This window comes from Madurella fahalii (genome assembly GCF_045866475.1).
Source record: "Madurella fahalii IFM 68171 DNA, scaffold_2, whole genome shotgun sequence".
Classification (NCBI taxonomy): domain Eukaryota; kingdom Fungi; phylum Ascomycota; class Sordariomycetes; order Sordariales; genus Madurella; species Madurella fahalii.
The window spans coordinates 1,346,348-1,365,921 of NW_027263972.1; the positions used below are offsets into that span (position 1 = coordinate 1,346,348).

Here is a 19,574-nt window from a genome sequence, read left to right on the forward strand (position 1 = left end):
TCGGCAACCTACCACAGTAGGCGAGCTTCTTTCCTACAAGGGTAAGCTTTATACGACTGATCAACCGTCAGATTAAACAATACGCGCGGAAGGGAGGCACAGGAGGCTAACTTCAGGCCCCGAGGGGGCCAGCTTACTCTGGTGTTAGGGGTAAGTAAGCCCCAGGAACCTAGGGGCGGGTGAATTTAAACAAGAGTAGAGCAAGGCCTTTTACATTGCATTATTTTTATCTTTGTCAGTTCGGTTTTTCTTATCTCGACATTGCTATTTCCTTTTCGTTTCTCCTCACCATTTGCAGCCAAGTGCTGCACCCGGCGCAACCTGAGCACATGGATGACGCCTCACCACCACGTATCCCGCACCGCTCGCAGCGTAGAACGAGTCGACGCTTGGCTTTCGCAGGATGAAAATGATGCACTGACCTAACTTACAAATTCCCGTCTCAGGGTATCCTACGCCAAGGCAAATTCCAATCCTGCACTGCCCATAGCGTAACCGATGGCATCGCACGAGCCAACGGAAGAACACAAGAACCCCATAGAATATCCCGGACGTGGCAGGTAACGACGGGCTTGATCTCTCAAGACTCCAAGCCGGACCCCTCATTTATGGCTCCACAAACCTTTGCACTGCCCTGTTCCATGGCCGGAGTTGGTAGGTTCTCGGCGGTATTACATCGCCACCGATCCGCCCATTCAACGTACAATATCATACATACAACCCCCGACATTAGCACGGCAGACGATCCTCCGGTTACCTCAACCCCGCTAAGACAAGTGTAGGCGGGCGATTGCTCAGGAGAGGGCGGGAGAAGGACCCAGGTTCTGCCATGCAACCCGTAGCGTCTCACCGAGCGTGGCTGAGCAAGCGTAGAAATCCCGTCCGGAAAGCCGGCCGGCGGAAACGGGCTCGACCGCCGGGCTCGGCCTTCAACGACAACAATGCCACCCCCTTTGGGCAATATATGTCCGTCCGCAGAAACTGCCCGACGGGCGGCGAGGACAACAGGCCGGTGTGATGAGACCATGCATCAATCACTACCTGATCTCCACCCCTAACCTCTCTACCAAGGCCTTCACCACCCTATCATGCATGTCGTTCGTCTCGAGATTGGTCAAGGTCCTCTCCAGACTCCGATAGTTGACCCGGTAGCACATGCTCCTCCTCCCCGTCTTGGGATGCGTAAACGCGTCCACCAGCCTCACATCCTCTGCCACATCCCCCGCCACATCCCTCACCACTTCCATAAGATCATTCTCATGCCAGTCGTGCACGTTCGCCCGCTTCGAGTCGCCCCCGGCAGCCGACGCCGTCTTCAGCCAAAACGACACGTCTTTGTAACAAGCCGGGTGCTTGCTGAACGCCACAAACGGCTTCAGCAGCGACAAGTCGTCCTGCACGCCCCGGAACTGGCCGAGGAACCGCTCATCTCGCGACCAAAACAGCCGGATATCCGGGATTTGGAAGAGCAGCATGGCAATCCTCTCCAGCCCAATGCCAAACGCCCACCCAATCTGCGACGGCACCCCCGCGTTGATGAGCAGCTCCTGCTTGCTCACGCCGCACCCTAGCACCTCAAGCCAGTCGCCCTGGTAAAAAACCTCGAGCTCCCAACTCGGGCTCGTAAACGGGAAATAGGCCTCCACCCACCTCACCCTCAGCGGCTCCTGCTCCGCCCCGCCAACCCCAGCCGCCCTCTTCGCCCGGGTGAAAATCTCATTCACCATCAGCTCCAGAGACCTCTTCAGATGCCTCCCCAGCGCCTCCGCCTCCTCGGGCGTATGGTGGCGCTCCTGCAGCGGGTTCCGCTCGGCATGCCACGGCGGGTTCTCGTCGTCGACCTGCATCGCGTGCCGCGGCAGCCTCTCTAGATCCTCGTAAATCGCCCCCACCACGTCCCCGCCGGGCGCCTTCCGCCGGTCCCACACCCGCGCCCCCTCCATCTGGTGGAAGACGGGATAGTGGCTCCGGTCCACCTCGTCCCGCCGGTACACGTCCGCGCTGATCAGGTAGCCGCCGCTCTCGCTCGCGCGGAACAGCTGCGCCTCGTGCGCGCTCGTGTGCGTGCGCAGCAGCGTGTCCCGGTTGATGTAGTACGTGTCCGTCCGCGCCCGGCCCGGGTGATCGGCGGGGAAGCCGAGCGAGTCGAAGTTCTCGTGCGTCGACACGACCGGGTCGAAGTCGTTGTAGTACCGGTACGTGGGCGCCGGGAAGACCGACTCGACGATCTGCCGCGTGATGGAAACCGGGTGGTCCTTTTGGAGGTGCAGCTTCCGCGACGTCAGCGAGAGGACCGTGGACGAGACGTTGAACCACGCGTCGGTCGCATAGCTCTTGCCGTTGATCTCGACAGTGCCTTGGGCGGGCGCTGCCGAGGGTGACTGTGACTGTGGCTGTGGCTGTGAGGTTGTTGTTGTCGTTGTCGTCGGGGAAGCTTCTTTCACATGGGGATTTTCATCAGCACTGCCGTCTTCATCCCCAGTTGAGGCGTCGATGTGGTATGTTTTTCTATTGCTAACCTGAAGAGTAAGCTGCCCGCCAGCAGTCCTTCCCAGCCGGCAAGCCGCTCAATCGGCTGCCTCGCCGTAGGAGCGCCGAGACAGCAGGGCGGCTTCCAGCGCGGGCCCGGAAGCCGCGGGTCCAGAGGGCGCCTGCGAGGCCTCGCAGTCCGACCATGTTGGTAACAGAGTTTGTGGCTCCGGCGCCTGTTGGTGGGGAATTGGAGACCTCTGGACGAGCCTGGCGATCAATGCGACAAAGAGCTCACGAAATCCGAGGTTCCTGTCGCCAAGACATGGGCCCACAGGCAAGGGAGCCACCTGCAAGATGACATCGATTCATTGGCCGTGCTGTTAACCATCCTGATTGGCCAATGGCTCGCAACCACAAGGGTCCTCATTTTTCACGGAAAAGATGCATCACAGATTTGACTCGGTTGACCCATTGCAATAAACAGCGAAGAACGATCTGGGAAGCCCAACTTTTTTTAATTCATATTTTACGTCTACCCCCGGTGAGCATTTTTACTTGCTCAGGGGCTGGCCATCCTTAATCTTCTGGAGGCCGAACTTCTCCAGGCGGATAGCCTGGATAGAGATGAAGCCCGTGGTGTCCATGGGCGAGAAGTTCTCGAGGGAATCCATGGAAGCGTCCTCCTGCGAGTACAGGTTGCTGGCGTTGCTCTTGCGGCCGAGGACGTAAGCAGCACCCTTGTAGACCGACATGCGGACCTCGCCCGTGACATTCTGCTGCGAGAAGAGAATCGAGTTCTCGAGGAACTCACGCTCCGGAGAGAAGTACATGCCGTTGTAGAGGCAGTGAGACCACTCAATTGTGACGAATTGGTCACGGAGCTTGCGGACCTTGGAGTCCATCACCAGACCCTCGAGGTCGAGGTGAGCGAGGCGGCTGCGGACGGTCAGTGCCAATTCGGATTTACTCTAGTTTTCTCTGCAAAAGGCGAGTCAATCTGAACCACTTACGCAATGGTGAGGCCAGGGGTATCGTAGCAGCCTAGATTCCGTCAGCATGACATTCTGAAGGCAGAAGGTAAATGGGAGCCCACCTCTGCTCTTGAGACCGATGAAGCGGTTCTCAACAATATCGACTCTGCCAACACCATTGTCATGGCCGATCTTGTTCAGGAGCTTGAACAGCTCAACAGAGTCGGTCGCAGTCTGTTCAGGCGTAACGACCTTGACGGGAATACCCTTCTCAAAGTGGATGGTGAACTCATATGGCCTGTCAGGGGCATCGGTGGGGTCGACGGTGCGGGTCCACAGCTCCTTGGGCGGAGTGTGATCGGGATCCTCCAGGACACCAGCCTCGTACGAGCAGTGGACGAGGTTGTCGTCCATGCTCCAGGGAGCCTTAGGGGTCGAGGAGACGGGGATGTTGTTCTCGGCGGCGAACTTCAGAAGATCGGCGCGGCCTCTGTACAACTCTGGGTTGGTATGCGGCAAAAGTATCCGGGACCATCGCACAGGTACGTACTGGAACTTCTTAATAAACTCGGGCATTCTCCAGGGAGCGATGACCTTGAGCGAGGGGTTACAAGCCTTGAAGGCCAGCTCGAAGCGGACTTGACTGCGGGTGAGATTAGCCGGTCGCTTCTGGAATCGTTCACGAAACATATACATACTCGTTCTACGCACAACGTTAGTAAGTATCAACGGAGCATCCAGTTACACGCTACTTACCCCCTTGCCAGTGCAGCCGTGACTGAGGTAGTCACAGTTGTATTGTTGAGCAACGCGGACCTGGGCCCGGGCAATCACCGGGCGAGCCAGCGAGGTGCCGAGGAGGTAGCGGTCCTCGTAGATGGCGTTGCACTGAATTGCACGGAAGACAATCTCCTCGACGAACTCGCGCTGCAGGTCCTCAATGACCATGTGCTCGGCCCCGAGGGCGAGGGCCTTCTTCTCGACGGCGGCATAGTCCTCCTCCTGGCCCAATTTGGCGAGGAAGCACACGACAGAGTAGCCCTGTTTCAGTAGTGTTAACAATTGGCTGAAGATATATTTCTATTTCCCGCGTTTACAAAAGCGGTAATGTCGTTGTCATCTGATGGGCCGGTAGACAGGGAGCTCTAACCTCGAGAATCAGCCATTTCAGTATCGTAGAGGTGTCGAGGCCTGTTAAGCAAATCGTTAGTTTACGCTCGGGCTCGTTGCACAGCCGAAGTCAAATATATCAGGCGACGGCAAGCAAAAGCTAAAGTAGAGCTTCTACGGCCGCTGGGAAGTGGAATCAATCAAGCAGTGCGTCATACCTCCAGAGTAGGCGCTGTGATGGGCAGCAAGAGTCAGTGCCCTGCGGTTTAGAATTTTGGCGGGGTTGACTTTACAGACAAACGCGACCCTTAGACATGATGAATGGATGTGTTGCTCACGACTGGAACTGCCCAAGTAGAAGAGCAAACGACAATGCAATGGGAGACGGGAAGATGCAAGAGGAGAAACGGCCACAACTTCCGAGGTCTTCTAGGTACTGCTATGTATCGTCCCACTTCCTGCCCAAAGCCCGAGATATGACTCGAAGGCGGTCAAAACTTTTTGTGAATTAGCCCGCCCGATATCGCAAGAATTAGCGATAAGATAACGGCAGCAGGGGACCGTGATAACCGGCAAAGATGGCCCCGACTGACGTAGTGTGACGCACGGACTTGGATTGGAACCAACAGAAAGGTTGAAACTGGCGCTGCCGAAGTCGCCGATAAACCAAAAATTAATTGTCTTATCGCAAACTTTCCCTTTCGTCACCGGAGTCTTGGATTAGGTCGCATTGTCGCATTGAACTCGGGCTATCCCTTTAGCCTCGCATTGCCTGTGACTCGTAGTATTTGATCATTCGTTTCTGCGCTTTCCTAAGCTCTCAGACTGTCCTGAGCGGAATGTTCTTATAGCGATATACGTCTCTGCCCGTTAATTGTGGCACAAAATGGAAGCTGCAAAGAGTCGAGAGCACGCTGCGGCGACGCGTCCGCCGGCAGCCGTGAGGAGGGATGAGGGCAAGCCGACGACGTCGCACAGCAAGCAGAAACCGATACACTACCCGTTCTGGTTCGGTGGGAGTGCAAGCAGCATGGCCGCGTGCGTGACACATCCTCTCGATCTTGGTAAGCGGCCTTGAGAAGCCCGAATCTCGCGATCCAAGCTAATCAATGCCTACAGTCAAGGTAGGAAATCCAGCCAATCCCCCGATACCATGATAATTGACCCTCTCCAGGTCCGCCTGCAAACCCGCACCGGCGACATGCCCAAGTCCATGAGCGGCACCTTTGTCCACATCGTCAAGCACAACGGCGTGCGTGGGCTCTACAGCGGCCTCTCAGCCTCGCTCCTCCGCCAACTGACATACTCGACTACCCGCTTCGGCATCTACGAAGAACTCAAAAGCCGCTTCACCTCCAAACACCCCGACCCCGTCACGGGCAAGCCCAAACCACCCTCGTTTCCCCTGCTCGTGGCAATGGCCACGACCTCCGGCATAATAGGCGGCATAGCCGGCAACGCGGCCGACGTGCTCAACGTACGCATGCAGCACGACGCGGCCCTGCCGCCTTCCCAACGGCGCAACTACGCGCACGCGCTCGACGGCCTGGTGCGCATGGTGCGCGAGGAAGGGGTGGCCAGCGTCTTCCGCGGGGTGTGGCCCAACAGCGCGCGCGCGGCGGCCATGACGGCGAGCCAGCTGGCGAGCTACGACGTGTTCAAGCGGACGCTGCTGCGGCTGACGCCCATGCAGGACAACCTCGCCACACACTTCAGCGCGAGCTTCCTGGCCGGCGTGGTGGCGGCTACCGTGACCAGCCCGGTGGATGTCATCAAGACGAGGGTCATGTCCGCGACCGGGAACCACGGTGTTTTTGCGCTGCTGCGGGACATCTATGCTGCCGAGGGGTTGAGGTGGATGTTCAAAGGATGGGTGCCGAGTTTCCTGCGGTTGGGGCCGTGAGTTTCCTCTCTTTCCAGTTTTCATCCTGTTACCGATTGACTAACCCTACTTGTTCCAGGCAAACGATCTGTACTTTTCTCTTCCTCGAATCGCACCGCAAGATCTATAGAAAGATGAAGGGGTTGGAAGATCCTATTCCCGCATAGACGAGGACTGTAATTTTGAGTGGCTAGTTGGACACGACAACGAACAGAGATAGACAACATGGAGGTTATAAAGCAGATAGAGAGCACTATACCATGGGCAGGGAAGTGGGGCGTTTGTTTTTGTTTAGAAGGGCATCAATGCATTCACGGGCAAGCGAGCTGGTGTAGTCCTCTCCGCTTGATTTCATTTCGCCTATACCACTGTCTTGTAGAAGGGCTGTAAGACTGGTTATGGTAGTCTCTTTTTCTTTCCTAGAATGCTAAGCATGTAAACGACCAGGATCCCCCACTCCCTGAACTCCCGCCAAAAATAAATGACCGCTGGTATCTATTAGATATACAACGAAAAATGAAACCACCGCTGGGCTCCGTATGTTGGTATCAAAACTAGGACATACTGGCAACTGACGGTCAGCGCGATGAATGTGTCGTATGATACATGGACAGGCAAATACGCGCTGCCGAGGATCGAAGGAGGCGAGTACGTCGTAGCAGGGCAAGCCGAGGCCTTGATCCGGTACGGGCGACGCCTGGACGCATGCGATAACGCAATGAATCAGGACAAGAAGTAGCAGGCGGGATCGCCACTGATTCGCCTGGCCGTCTTGTCAAACTCTTAAGAAAGCAACTCTCAAGACCAGCTGCTCTGCCCAGCGCCGTATGGTGTTGTCCCATACGGAGTCGTACCGCCCGCACCGCCCCACGCACTCTGATTGCCGCCATTTCCGAAGGGGGTTGTGTAGCCGCCAAAGCCGTCGGCGCCTGTATTATACTCTGGGCTACGGGGGCCGTTATAGTCGCCGTTGGCACCCTCTCCACCCTCGCCCTCGGTGAGCTCATGAATCAGGCCGGCGAGTTTCTGTTGGAGAACCTTGATGCCTTCGCCGACAATGACATCGGGAGGCAAGTTTCCAGCGGTTTCCACGTTGTAGTAGAATCGGTTCGGAACTGCGTCATAATCGAACGGCTCGCCTTCCTGGGGAGGCTCCTCCCACTCGGCGTACTCGCTGGGCGGCCTGTCGGAATGGGCTAAGTGACTGCTGGCTCAGAGCGGCATCGTATGCGGGTTGATACTCACCATTCCGTCTTCGGATCCTGCTCATACCAGAGGTCCAAGTGATGCAGCTTGTTATGGGGATCGTACTCGAAGCCGATGGCCGCTGTGGGCGCCCACTTTGCGTGTTCCTTCGCGATACCCTTCTTGGCAATGCACTCGAGCTTAATCTCCTGCCCCGGGCGGAGCTTCAGAATAAGAGGGCCAAGGCCCTCGGAGTCTGTAATGATGGGTGTGCCGAGAACTTGGTTGAGACGATCACCCGCCAGGACCAAATCGCGGGCAGAAACGTGCATGTTTTCGTCACCTGTGCACTTGGCGTGGAGAATGAGCCTGACACTGCAGTGCTCGCAGTGTTGCTCGCAGTCGCAATCACGCGAGTTCACCAGAGACTCGACACCCTCAGCGTTGAGCGGGATCAGGCCCAGGCGGTGCGCAATGAACTCGTCTGCAAGTACGGTGCTGTTCTCCTCAATCTCAACCAGGTCGATAGCTATCGTCGGGATCTCGGCGAGCATGACGCGGCGCAGCGAGTTTGCGAATGAGATATCGACGTTGGAAAGCTCGAACTTTGTACGAACCGAGTCTGCCTATGTTTCACGGCTGCGTTTTAGACCACCTTGGATCCCCAAGCAGGGACGCAAGCACCTTGCGACAAAGACATACTTGCGAAATTTTGACAACCGGTCCCAGCGACTCGGCGTCGTCCATTTGCATCGGGTCGTAGTCCATCTCGCCGGATACCTATGTTGCACTCTAGGTGTTGGAGTAAGATAGGACGCTGGCGCAATGTCAAGTCGATGGTCGGGGAGTCGCTAAGGGGGGGGGGGGGGTTTACGTCGATGTTTGCGAAAGCTCAACGCGCCGTCGGCGGAAGTAGGGTGGCGCGAAACAAAGCGCCTGTGATAAGATTTATGGGAGCCTTATCTCCACATGACTCTTGGGGCGGAACATGTCCCAGAGGAGTGAATGCAGGAAGTCCCTGGCACACCCCGCAAAACAGCTAACCAGTAACGGTTAGGGGGTGTTTCTGAAGCCTGGTCCCTTCCCGCTTTTCCTGGTTTCGAGCGCAAATTCTTGGGCGGCGGACCATCAATGATCCGCCAAAAACTCCCTGAAGAGCAGCGCCCCCATAAAATTTCTTGAGGGCGTCTGCAACACGCGACATTGACAACTGCATCAGCGAAAACCCAGTTTTTTCATACACCCGCAACCATGTTACGACAAACCATCTCGGCCACGTCCAGAGCCCTCCGCTCCACCGCCAGACTCGGCACCCAGAGGCAAATCGCCCGGCCACAATATTACCCGGCACCTCTCACAACAGCTGCGCGGACCATTGCTCCGCGAACGAGGTGGTACAGCTCCGAGACGGAAGCCCCCAAGGACAAGGATGCGCAATCCAAGGAGAACGGCGAAGCGGCGGCCAAGGGCGAGGCCGAGAGTCCAGAGGCCGCCCTCAAAAAGCAATTAGAGGCCAAAGACGCCGAGATTCTTGATTTGAAGGTGAGCCTCTCATCGTTTCTACGCCTGCACCATCTTCATAGCTAACACGTCATAACAGGACCGGTACCTCCGCTCCGTGGCCGACTTCCGCAATCTGCAAGACCGGACACAGCGCGATATGAAGCAGGCGCGCGATTTTGCCATCCAAAAGTTCGCCAAAGACCTGGTCGACACCGTCGATAACTTCGACCGTGCGCTGAGCATGGTGTCTGAAGAGAAACTCAATTCGGAGGAGAAGACGGAGCATCAGAAGGATCTGGTCAACCTGTATGAAGGGCTAAAGATGACGAATAACATCATGCTGCAGACGCTCAAGAAGCACGGCCTCGAGCGTTTCGACCCTCAGGGCGAGGTGTTCAACCCCAACGAGCACGAGGCCACCTTCATGACGCCCATGCCGGACAAGGAGAACAACACGGTCTTCCACGTGCAGCAGAAGGGCTTCAAGCTCAACGGGCGCATCCTGCGGCCGGCCAAGGTCGGCGTCGTCAAGAACAAATAAACGGCTCGCGACTGGGTCGTTAGCTCAGGGAGTATCTTACCTCCCTCACGCTGTGTGGAGTACATTTCTCCTGTTGTACATTTATGTCGGATCCCATTTCATGTACCAAAGAATTTGGGTCGGGGCGGCCCGGCGTCTATTTTTTTTTTTTTTTTTTTATTAGTCTCGATGTATAATGCTCCTCTCATGATGTCAGTTCATACTACTTAGCATACGGAAGCGGCGGAAAAGGATAGAGACGGGATGCTCTTAGGGCGGGTGTTGACATATAGAGCCTCGTACGTTACATACAGACGCGCAGCTTAATGCAAGATATTGCTGGGTGGGTTTCTGGATGACACTTTCACTTCCGTATCAATCCACTCGTGATTGAGAGCAAATTAAGCGGTGATGAACACGGCGGTTCCCTCGTAAAGCAAACGTAGTTGATTGTAGCAAGTATAACCGGGTATCATCAAGCCAATAAGTCCCTTCCATAACCCCCGACACCTAACCCATTTATGACCCTTTCCTATCGTTACGTAGGAAAAAAAAGAAAGGAAAAAGAGAAGAAATTAAAGAAGAGGAAAAAAAGAAAGAAGGAAAAGGATAAAAACAAGGACGACCCAATCCCCCCTTCAGAAAACAAACAATCAAAGAAATGATTATACTTCAGCAAACCAACCTCTCCTCACTCGCCGTCCGCACACGAGTCCCCTCGCTGCTCCGCGGGACACTCTGGTAGATGTCCCAGAGTCCGTCAGCCAGGGACGAGACTCGCGCACGGAGGGTCCGCACCTTTTTCCCTTTTTTATTTTTATTTTTATTTTTCTTTTTGGCCACGATCTCTACCTCGGCCTCGACCATCCCCTGCCTGGTGACGGCGAGGCGGGCGGCGAGCTTGCGCAGGCCGGGGAAGATCTTGGCCGGCGCCTTTTTTTTGTTGTCGGTGGCGGCTGCGGCGGCGGCGGCGGAGACGGTGCTGGTGGGGGTTTGCCTGGAAGAGATGTGTTAGTGGGCTATGCTTCGTTGTGATGGCGGAAACGTTAAAGCGCCCGCGGCTTTGGACCTCTACGAGTGCTGCTGCTGGGGCATCACACGATGGTACAATGAGAATTGGCCCGTCGTCCACCACATAATGGATCGAATCAGCCGCATCGACAACAGGGAGATTGCGGGCCGGGCTATCCTCTATTGTCACGGGTACCGTTTACGACGCCATGGAGGATGGTGCAACAGCTAAGGGAAGGTGGAGGGCATGGAAACACCATCACAACGTCGTCGTCTTCGACAGAAATGAAATGGATAAAAAGGGGGCTAGGGTTATTTTGTGGTGCTAGGGGTTGGTTGGGATGGTGCGAGGCGATGCGAATTTCAGGGGCTTCCGGCGTTCGTTTGTAAGTGACGGTTGATCTTGTTATCATCACGGGAAGCCTCCACTCGGAGGCGCCGTCCACATCATGGTCACTGCTTGGTGTCCGCCGATACTACTAGGGAAAAGGAAAATGAAACCCACCTTGCCTCGAGCTCGGCAACCTCCCTCCGCAGCGCGGCCACCTCGGCCGCCAGTCTCTTGTTGTCGTTGGCGAGTCGCGAGATTGTCTCTCGCGGCTCGCGAGCCTCTTCGGACACCGCACCGACGGCGGCGCCGACGGAGATGCAGGGTTCGGCCAGGGCCGGCGGCAACGGCGGGAGCGGCTTTTCGGTTTTAAGCTAGAGAGGGTAGAACCTGTCAAAACACCGAAAGGGAAGACGAATAGGCGACTGCTTACCTCGCATCCCATCTCGATCTCCCCGTCGTCAACAGACGACGGCAGGAGCGGCGACTCGCACTCGGTGTCGGCGTCCCGCCGAAGCACCAACAAACCCCCCGTCACCATTGGGACGACGCGGTCGGCCGCGCTCGACAGGCCAACCGACAGTCTCTCAGGTGAGATACCTAGGAATGAGTTAGTTTCTATTGCCGCATAACCTAGGTGAAACAAAAGGAACGATTTAACAGGACGAAGAAAGGTGCTCAAGGAGGAAGATGCGCTGAATGGCAAGCACCGCTTGCTTATTGAGGGTGTGTGCCAGGCTCACTTTCGCACCCCTCACACCGGGGCTGCAATCAGGAAGTCGAGTTGCTGCCGCAGATTGCTACCGGGAAAGGGGTGGCAAAGGGAGACTTGCCATCATGTGTCATTCAAGCCTAACCTGCAAACAAATAGTGTCATGACAACCTCTAGGTGATGCCATTGACAATCTTATTGCCAGCGCCAGACATGAGTTTTAAACGTTGGAATAGGATTGCAAGGGACGCCCTTTCTCCTGCTAGCTGAATACTGAATAGGAATCACGTACCACGCGGCGACCAGTCGATCGATGTGTCTTGCGACCCAGCCGAAGGCGACCACAGCAGCTCGCCATCTTCCTCATCGTAGTACGGCTCTGGATGGGCCAGGCGCCAGGCACGTTTGTCACGCCGCTGTTGACGCATGGTCGCTTTCTCTCCGGCTTGCCAATCTGGTGTCGAAGGAGGGCGCGCAGAAGGTTGGTCCTTATGATATGTTAGGATGGGTAATTTGTGAAGTTCGAAGATCTTGATGTAGTGATTGCGATGGTTATGTGGGTAGTGGGAGATTTGAATAAGCGTGAGGGAAAAAGAAAGATTTGGTGGAAAGCAAACACAGCTGATAGACCGCAAGATAATGGGGAGAGTGAGGTCTGGGCTCGACGGAGGGGAGGTTAATGCAGATTCGCCGGGCTCACGTACCTTTGGGATGACTGGCTTCATGTCCTTGTGTTCGTCGGCGAGTCTGCAGCCGGTAGCCAAGAAGGCGAAAGTGCATGGGGTGATGCGGCTTTCCTCAGGGTGCCCCTCGTCGTCCGAGATCCAGCCATCGTCAAGGGATTGCTGGCATTGAGTAGGAAGAGACGAAGCTTGGACCGGCGGTAGCAGGAAGCGGGTATACATATGCGGCCTGGGCCATTCCGGAGCTTTCCCCTTGTTCTCGGTGGTGCCGTGGATAAGCAGACTTGAAGGTTCACGAGGATACCACTCGTTAAAAGATCGGGTCACTTTCTTATTGGCAGCGTCCCAGCCCTCGCTGCGAAAAACATCCTTTGCGGCGATCCCATCGGCATAATAATCAAGAGAGGGAATCAGATGTCCTTCATCGGCAGGCCGGTCGTAGTAGTAAAACTCCCCACGGTTAGGATTGTCAGGCATGTCGGAACGCATGCCCTCCTGGATCTCATGAAGCAAGCTTCACAGACAGTCAACAATGATAAGCAAGGTCAAAGGCTCAAAGAACCGCCAAAACAAGGCTACTTACTAAGGATCACCCCTTGCCTTGTTCCACTCTTGATTGAGCAGGTGAGGCAAGATCGGAGCACGAGGTCCAATAGGGAGGCTATTGGTCCCATTTCTCATGGCAACATAGGCCTTCATCATGGTCGTGGTCAAGCGCCACTTCTTCTGCTCGCCGAAGAACTGGGCATACTCTGCTTCTTGGATACAGTCTGGGTGAGTGCAGGCCATCTGGCTCTCATTGTAGGTGCGAGCATCTTGGGGAGCGAATATGACGGTGCGGTCGGACTGGAAGGAGCACTGAGAGATATTTCTGTCAGGGGTCTTGGGACTCCCGTAAAAGCAGCCGGTATCATCGCGGCCGCTGGGTGCGTGAAAGTAAGCGTCACGATGGACTTCACTGTCCACTCCTGCGGCACCATTCCCATCGCCATACCCTAACAGCCCGTTAGTTTTCTATTCTTCTCTCATAGGGCTATCACCCACCAGTAGTATAGGCATGCTCATTCCGAATTGAAACCGAACCGCGAGTGCTAGTTGGCTTGGTCTCAACCATGGTGTTGTCCCAGTTCTTCTCGTGGGTTGGAGCGCGGAAGTAAACTTTGTCATCTTTCTCCAACGTTAGCTTTCATTATGATCTCGTAGTGTGATGAGCGTTGGTGTCTGGAAAGACACTTACCCATGGTCGAAATGGTTCGGAGAAGTTGGACGATACGGGTATACTGCCTGGCGATCGGAGGCTTGCGAGCGAGTTAGCTTCTATCAACACGGCCAAACACAAACGACGATTGGTGATGAGGTGGTGAGTTGTCGACTAACCTGTGGCTGTTCTTGGGGTGAAGCGGCAGATGGACTTTTCCTCTGATCACAACGACTTTGATTTGGATGGAAGAATTACCGTTAGACCAAGGTCCGATGGAAGAAACGGCGATAGGGAGAAGATAGTTGATAGGGGAACTACCCTCATGAAACACTCGAAATGGTGGTTATCGGCTGGTATTGAAATCAAAGATTCATTGACCACTAGTAGGAATGAGGGTGCATAGGGTTCGATAGAAGAACGGCACTCGGAAAGAGGTGTTGAGTGGGACAACTGCACTCGTCAAGCGGTTCAAGAAGCCGATGACAGGAGGTTGAAGGGGCATGGAATAGACGGTTGGTCGATGATCAAGGCCGAACAGCAGGAATGGGAGTGAAGAAGCTGGAAGGTCAAGATGTCAAAGGTCAGTGGGTCGAGTGGTGGTGGGGAGAAGAAGAAAGGAAAGCCGTGGATGGGGGAAGTAAATAATTAGTGTGAAGAAAGCCCACTGAGACTTTGCATCATGTTCGCTCGCCGATAAGACGCGTGCTGAAGATTGTGACGCGTGCGTCCCCATGACCCACGAGGAAAAAGGGGGGGGGGGGGGGGGGGGGGGGAGGATCGACTCGATATCCCAGGGCCTAAAGAGAAGAATTACAACGCCGTCCCTGTCGTGCTCGTAGTTGTGGATTAACTCTATACAAATCGTGCATGGGCTCTTATGCAGCAATAATCCCCTCGAACACCTTGCATTAACATAGGATGCTCCAGCTCTAAGGCGTCTATGGCGCATTCCTCCCAGTTCAACTAGCTCTTCTTCGGCCGACCCCGGCCCCGTGTTGCCCCTTTGCCTTTGGCTTTCGGCGCCTTGCCACCATCCTCCTCCTCATCTTCTTCGTTGGCCTTTGTTGCCTTCTTGGTTGCCTTGTTGGCGGTCTTTTTAGGCTGTTTGATGTACTTGTCTGCCTTGAGGTCAAGCTCGTCATCCTCGTCAACATCAGCAGCTTCGGCAACATCGCCCTCATCATCTTCCTCGATCGCCTCCTCGAGATCGGGCATCTCCTTGCCGAGCTTCTTCGGCGCCATCACGTTGCTAACCTTCATGAAGGGCACGGGATGTGACATGGCGTTATACCTAGACCGGGAAATTAGCTGCGTGAGAGACATTGGCTTGGCTGAACACTTACATTCTGGTGAACGACGCCTTGGTCTGCGTGTCGATCTTGATCAGCTCTTCCGACTGGTATCCCACACCGAGTTCCTTGATGGAATCAAAGTCTTCCCGTGTGAGATAGTAGCTATCCATGAGGTTGATAACGTCCTCTACAGCGTCCTTCCCCTCGGCTTCCAACCGTTTGACCAGCTGGTGCCAGAGGACAGGCAGATACTGCTGCCGGATCTCATTGTGGTCTCCCGAAGACTTGAGTCGCATGTGTGAATGGATCTCGCGCACGAAGCGGCCCAGCTTCCCGTACTTGCTATTGTTGCCAAGCCACGATGTGAAGAGGGGTTGTGCTCCAAACTGGCCAGCAATGAAGCTCGACGGTCTTACGGTACTGAAGACTGCGTGGGTGGGCATTAAGCTCCAGTGCTGCTGCGGGCCGTGGATCATCCGGTCGACCAAATCGCCATCGCTGATACTCTCTGCAGCCTGGTCAACGAGCTCGAGGTACTTGAGGTTCTGTTCCCTGGCATTGTATCCTTTCCCGCCCAGCGCAGCCGGTTTTGAGCGTAGGTAATTCTCTTGTATCATCAGGAAGCTGAATTCGTGGTCATTGAAATAAAGCTCAATCTTGTCGTTCAGGGTCGCATTGCTCGCAGGGCTAAAGAGGCCGCCTCCTATCATCTTCTGGCAGATATCCCACGGCTTTAGCACAACGTGCTTCTCCCAAGCCTTGGTCATCGCCTTGCTCTGGTCAAAGTTCATTGTACTCAGGTCAAGTTTTGCCGTCGAGAGCATGTTGATGATCTGGCGAATGTCCTTGCCGCTGCCCTCGATTAGGGCGTCCACAACCTGGGGCGACATCTTCATGCCTTCCCTGTGGCAGATGGTCATGATTCGGGACCGGATCTGATCGACGGTTGGACGCTGGAACTTGATGTCGAACGCAACGTGATCGAACGGCTTCATCTTGGGTAATCTGCGCTCGTTGCAAATCAGAATGAGAGGAACCTCTGTCTTCTTGCAGAACTTGGCCAGCGCGCCGACACCACCTCGGTCGCCCGCAGACATGCCGTCAACTTCGTCCATGACAAGGACAATCTTTTTCTTGCCAGCATCGACCTTCTTACCGTCGCCGGCAAAGAAACCCAGCAGCGAGGTGTTATTGAGGACATCACTGACGCCGTTCTCGACAAGTTTCTTGCTGCGCGTGTCGCTTGCGTTGCTCTCGAGCACGTCGTAACCTTCCAGCTTGGCGGCAAGGTGGGCGGCCGTCGTCTTGCCGATGCCGGGCGGTCCAGAAATGATGATTGCGCGGTACCCGCCCATGCCGTCCGCACCTCGTTTCTGGAAATCGTACTTGCGCGACTTTGGCCAGTTCTTGAGCCAAGACTGAATCCGCTCCACATTGGCCTTGTTGCCGCAGATCTGACTGAGCTGAGTGGGAGCGTATTTTGTTGTCCACAGCTGAGAGAGCGGCTGAGCTTGCACGGGCGCAGAGACTCCACGGGCAGCGGCAGCCTTCTTGGCCGCCTTCTCTGCTTCGGCCTTACGGGCCTGCTCCTCCCGCTCCATCTGGGCAGCTTCCTCACGGACCCTTTTCTCTTCCTCCTCGCGCTTCTGCTTGGCCTTTTCGGCGCCCTTGCCGCTGCCGCCATGAGCGGGCATGGTCTTGATGAGGTAGAAAAGGCCCTCCTCGTCGATCGTCTTGATACCGTGCTCCTTGATCTTTCTCAGCTTGCTGGGGCCGGCATCATCTCCGAGAACAACAAAATCCGTCTTGCTGCTTGGTGCTCCGGTCACCTTGCCGCCATATCGTTTCACCAGTGCTTGACCATCCTCTCGACTAAGAGTCTTAAGCAGGCCTGTAAAGACAAAAGTTTTCCCCATCAGGCAGTTCTCTTCGCCTTCCGGGATCTCAAGCGCTCCGGCATTGGGGGGTGGCCCGGTGTTGCCACCTCCGCCGGCCTGCTTCCGCCAGTCAAACTTTGCGTCTGGATCTTTCGGAGGGGCGTCCGGCGCCTGAACTGTGGGGACACTGTCAAGAATTGCCTTGAGATCGTCGGGCTCGGCTTCAGCCTCCTTCTTGGTCCTGGGGGCTCGCGGCTTAGCTGCCTTCTTGACAGGCTTGACATCCTCTTCTTCTTCGTCCTCGCTGTCGGCAGCGGGGGATTTGCGTTTCTTACTCGGAACGGGCGCTTTCTTGGCGGCTTTGCTGGGAGCGGGTTTCACTTCGTCTTCGGACTCGTCCTTGATCGGCTTGCCACCGGAGGCGACCCGCTTGGGCTTGGGAAGAAAGTCCTCCTCGCTGTCTTCCTCAACATAGTCGTCGTTCTTTCTCTTGTTGCGCCCCCTCATATCCGCCGCAAAGATGTCATCGCCCGCATCCTCGTCATCGTCTACGAAAGCGTCACCATCATCCCGGTCGTGCTCCTTGTAAGAGGTAACCGGCTTCTTCGAGGTTCTGTTTTGCGTAGCCTTGACGGGCGCCGGGGCCGGTTTCGAGGCAGGCTTCGTTCTGGGGCTCACGCGAATCTCAACCCCGGGGCCGGGGCGATTCTTGGACACAGGCTTGGGTGTTGTGGGTGGGTTATCCGGCTTCGACTTGGATGACCCAAAATACTTTGCGGCAGACGTTTCTACCCCCTTAACTTCGGTGGGAGCGCTGGACGCACGGATAAGCAACAGACACAGGGAGCGATCAGACCAACATGACTCACGATGCCTTCTTCCGCGGACTTGTCCTCGTTGGCTGTTTGGTCCTGCATCGACCATCAGGAAGCCGATCATGACACAGCGGCAGGTAATATGGACCTACTCGACAACTTCATCCTCATCGCTATCTTCGATAACTTTCCGTCCTTCTACAGCCGTGTTAGAGGCACTAATGATCAATACGAGTTATCGCGGAAATACGCACTGCCTCTGGGTCTTTTAGTCGTTTCCTCCTCCTTCTTAGCTGCAGGCTTTGGCGGCGGAGCGCCACCCTTAGGGCCGAAAAAAGATCTAATGTCAGGCATGACGGGGATATGTGGAAGGTATTCACAAAATAGTTGAAGACGATAGGGAGATGATATCTAGGAGCACAATTGAATGCGAGAGGGCATCTTATGGACTCTTTGAGTCTCCTTGATTGGGGGCTGGCGTAAGAGGCCAGGCAGACGATGGAAGCCTGGAGACTCGAAGCTGGACCCGAGATGGCCGACGCGCTGCTGGGAGAGGTTGAAATGACGCGAACGGTTCGATTCTTGGCATACACGCGCCAAAACGTGACAGGCCAGCGAGCGCGATGCGATATTGTACAAAATAAGGAGGGTTTGGGGGCTGAGTCTGCTGTAATATTTTGGAGTCGAATTAATTGGGTCTGCTGGCCGCCCCGAAGATTCCCCGGCGCCTGCGCCCAGGCCTGAGCTCCGGTAGGTGTTTTTCGGCGCTGGAACTGCGTCTCTTGGGACCCAGCAAGACTACGCCCGCTCCGCCAATTCGATCGCCATGAAGCCAGCCGCTTCATCGGCGCTCCTCAGTGCCTTCCAGGCACTCAGGATATCTCCCGCCACGCCAGTTCGCGCTTCGCTGTCCTCGACCACCGTCCTGCGTCCCTCAAAGCCGACCAGGTCGCCACTTGCACCCCAGCATGTCAGGCTATTTTCTGCGACAGCCGTCCGGGCGGGCACCTGGCTCGAGCCCAATATCCCGCGCAAGAAGAAGATGATGAAAGGACGGCCTAGAGTGCCTACGGGAGGATCAACAAAGGGCACGACGGTGGTGTGGGGAGACTACGGTCTGCGCATGCGGGATCACGATCGCAGAATCAGCGCCGCCCAGCTCAAGGTGGCTGAGGACACCATCAAGTCGCGGTTGCGTGGCCAGAAATACCGGCTGTATAAGAGGGTTGCCTGCAATGTTGGCGTGTTCGTCAGCGGAAACGAGGTGAGATGCTCATGCGAACGGCTGGGGCGATGGACTGACAGGTGCTGGTGCAAAGATGAGAATGGGTAAGGGCAAGGGTTCTTTCGACCACTGGGCGGCTAGAGTTGCCGTCAATCAGATTATTTTCGAGGTCAGGGGTTTAGTGCACGAGCAGGTGATCCGGGACGCCTTCCGGCTTGCAGGGAACAAGCTGCCAGGTACATGCTTGATGCCTTCATTCTGTTCGTGGACTCGCAGGCTGACCATCCTCTAGGACAGTACGAGTTTGTCAAGAAGGGTGACCCAGCTTGTGTCGGAATCACCAAACTGGATGGTGTCACATTGGAGGACCTCCGACGGCCGTGGAAAAAGCTCCCCGAGACGCCCGCTGCTTCGTTACCGGTTGACACAGCGTCCGCCTCGGGTCCTCCTCCTTCATAGCCACCAGTCCAATGTTCATTTATTGTTGTATAATATGTAGACTAACAGAACAGCCAATGCGCTGTCAAGTGAGAGCACTAGAGTCCGTCCCATGCGTAGCTTCGCAACGTCTAGCCGTGCGTCGTCGGGCTGGGACCTAGGGTTTGCAGCAGGGTACGTCTTGGAAATGGGCAGGACCCCCTACCTGGAAGGCAAGTTGATATAGTCTATTCATTATCGACAACGCCTCGTTTATCCCTGATAGCCAAGACGCAATTGGCCATTGGTGCATGCATCTAATGTCTCCCAGTGCACACTACTTGAGATTTATAACTCTGTTCTGCAGGTG

General features: G+C 55.6%; 9 protein-coding genes across 9 annotated transcripts; 3 read left to right on the forward strand and 6 right to left on the reverse strand.

Moving 5' to 3' along the window:
* Positions 1–1,037: 1,037 nt before the first annotated feature.
* On the reverse strand, positions 1,038–2,676 carry MSF1 (phenylalanyl-tRNA synthetase alpha subunit, mitochondrial; the record flags this gene model as incomplete). Its single annotated transcript, XM_071058556.1, has 2 exons — positions 1,038–2,437; positions 2,520–2,676. The coding sequence occupies 2 exons, from the start codon at positions 2,674–2,676 to the stop codon at positions 1,038–1,040; spliced, it is 1,557 nt and encodes a 518-aa protein (XP_070914657.1).
* A 347-nt stretch (positions 2,677–3,023) lies between these two features.
* MFIFM68171_03136 (argininosuccinate synthase) lies at positions 3,024–4,869 on the reverse strand (the record flags this gene model as incomplete). Its single annotated transcript, XM_071058557.1, has 9 exons — positions 3,024–3,408; positions 3,483–3,513; positions 3,566–3,933; positions 3,994–4,086; positions 4,142–4,146; positions 4,200–4,484; positions 4,594–4,634; positions 4,772–4,785; positions 4,847–4,869. The coding sequence occupies 9 exons, from the start codon at positions 4,867–4,869 to the stop codon at positions 3,024–3,026; spliced, it is 1,245 nt and encodes a 414-aa protein (XP_070914658.1).
* Positions 4,870–5,439: 570 nt separating this feature from the next.
* On the forward strand, positions 5,440–6,602 carry DIC1 (Mitochondrial dicarboxylate transporter; the record flags this gene model as incomplete). The annotated part of the gene is made up of 3 exons (XM_071058558.1): positions 5,440–5,617; positions 5,678–6,452; positions 6,515–6,602. 3 exons carry the CDS (start codon positions 5,440–5,442, stop codon positions 6,600–6,602), a joined length of 1,041 nt encoding a protein of 346 aa, XP_070914659.1.
* Positions 6,603–7,233: 631 nt separating this feature from the next.
* Positions 7,234–8,388, reverse strand: rpb3 (RNA polymerase II subunit 3; the record flags this gene model as incomplete). The annotated part of the gene is made up of 3 exons (XM_071058559.1): positions 7,234–7,618; positions 7,681–8,246; positions 8,323–8,388. The coding sequence occupies 3 exons, from the start codon at positions 8,386–8,388 to the stop codon at positions 7,234–7,236; spliced, it is 1,017 nt and encodes a 338-aa protein (XP_070914660.1).
* Positions 8,389–8,871: 483 nt separating this feature from the next.
* mge1 (GrpE, mitochondrial) lies at positions 8,872–9,664 on the forward strand (the record flags this gene model as incomplete). The annotated part of the gene is made up of 2 exons (XM_071058560.1): positions 8,872–9,162; positions 9,221–9,664. 2 exons carry the CDS (start codon positions 8,872–8,874, stop codon positions 9,662–9,664), a joined length of 735 nt encoding a protein of 244 aa, XP_070914661.1.
* Positions 9,665–11,107: 1,443 nt separating this feature from the next.
* Positions 11,108–11,523, reverse strand: MFIFM68171_03140 (uncharacterized protein; the record flags this gene model as incomplete). The annotated part of the gene is made up of 2 exons (XM_071058561.1): positions 11,108–11,356; positions 11,416–11,523. 2 exons carry the CDS (start codon positions 11,521–11,523, stop codon positions 11,108–11,110), a joined length of 357 nt encoding a protein of 118 aa, XP_070914662.1.
* A 455-nt stretch (positions 11,524–11,978) lies between these two features.
* MFIFM68171_03141 (uncharacterized protein) lies at positions 11,979–13,618 on the reverse strand (the record flags this gene model as incomplete). The annotated part of the gene is made up of 5 exons (XM_071058562.1): positions 11,979–12,182; positions 12,399–12,891; positions 12,961–13,372; positions 13,422–13,544; positions 13,615–13,618. 5 exons carry the CDS (start codon positions 13,616–13,618, stop codon positions 11,979–11,981), a joined length of 1,236 nt encoding a protein of 411 aa, XP_070914663.1.
* Positions 13,619–14,541: 923 nt separating this feature from the next.
* On the reverse strand, positions 14,542–17,916 carry rfc1 (DNA replication factor C complex subunit Rfc1; the record flags this gene model as incomplete). Its single annotated transcript, XM_071058563.1, has 5 exons — positions 14,542–14,869; positions 14,922–17,561; positions 17,617–17,658; positions 17,715–17,760; positions 17,817–17,916. 5 exons carry the CDS (start codon positions 17,914–17,916, stop codon positions 14,542–14,544), a joined length of 3,156 nt encoding a protein of 1,051 aa, XP_070914664.1.
* Positions 17,917–18,388: 472 nt separating this feature from the next.
* mrpl16 (mitochondrial 54S ribosomal protein uL16m) lies at positions 18,389–19,246 on the forward strand (the record flags this gene model as incomplete). Its single annotated transcript, XM_071058564.1, has 3 exons — positions 18,389–18,826; positions 18,882–19,023; positions 19,080–19,246. The coding sequence occupies 3 exons, from the start codon at positions 18,389–18,391 to the stop codon at positions 19,244–19,246; spliced, it is 747 nt and encodes a 248-aa protein (XP_070914665.1).
* Positions 19,247–19,574: the final 328 nt, after the last annotated feature.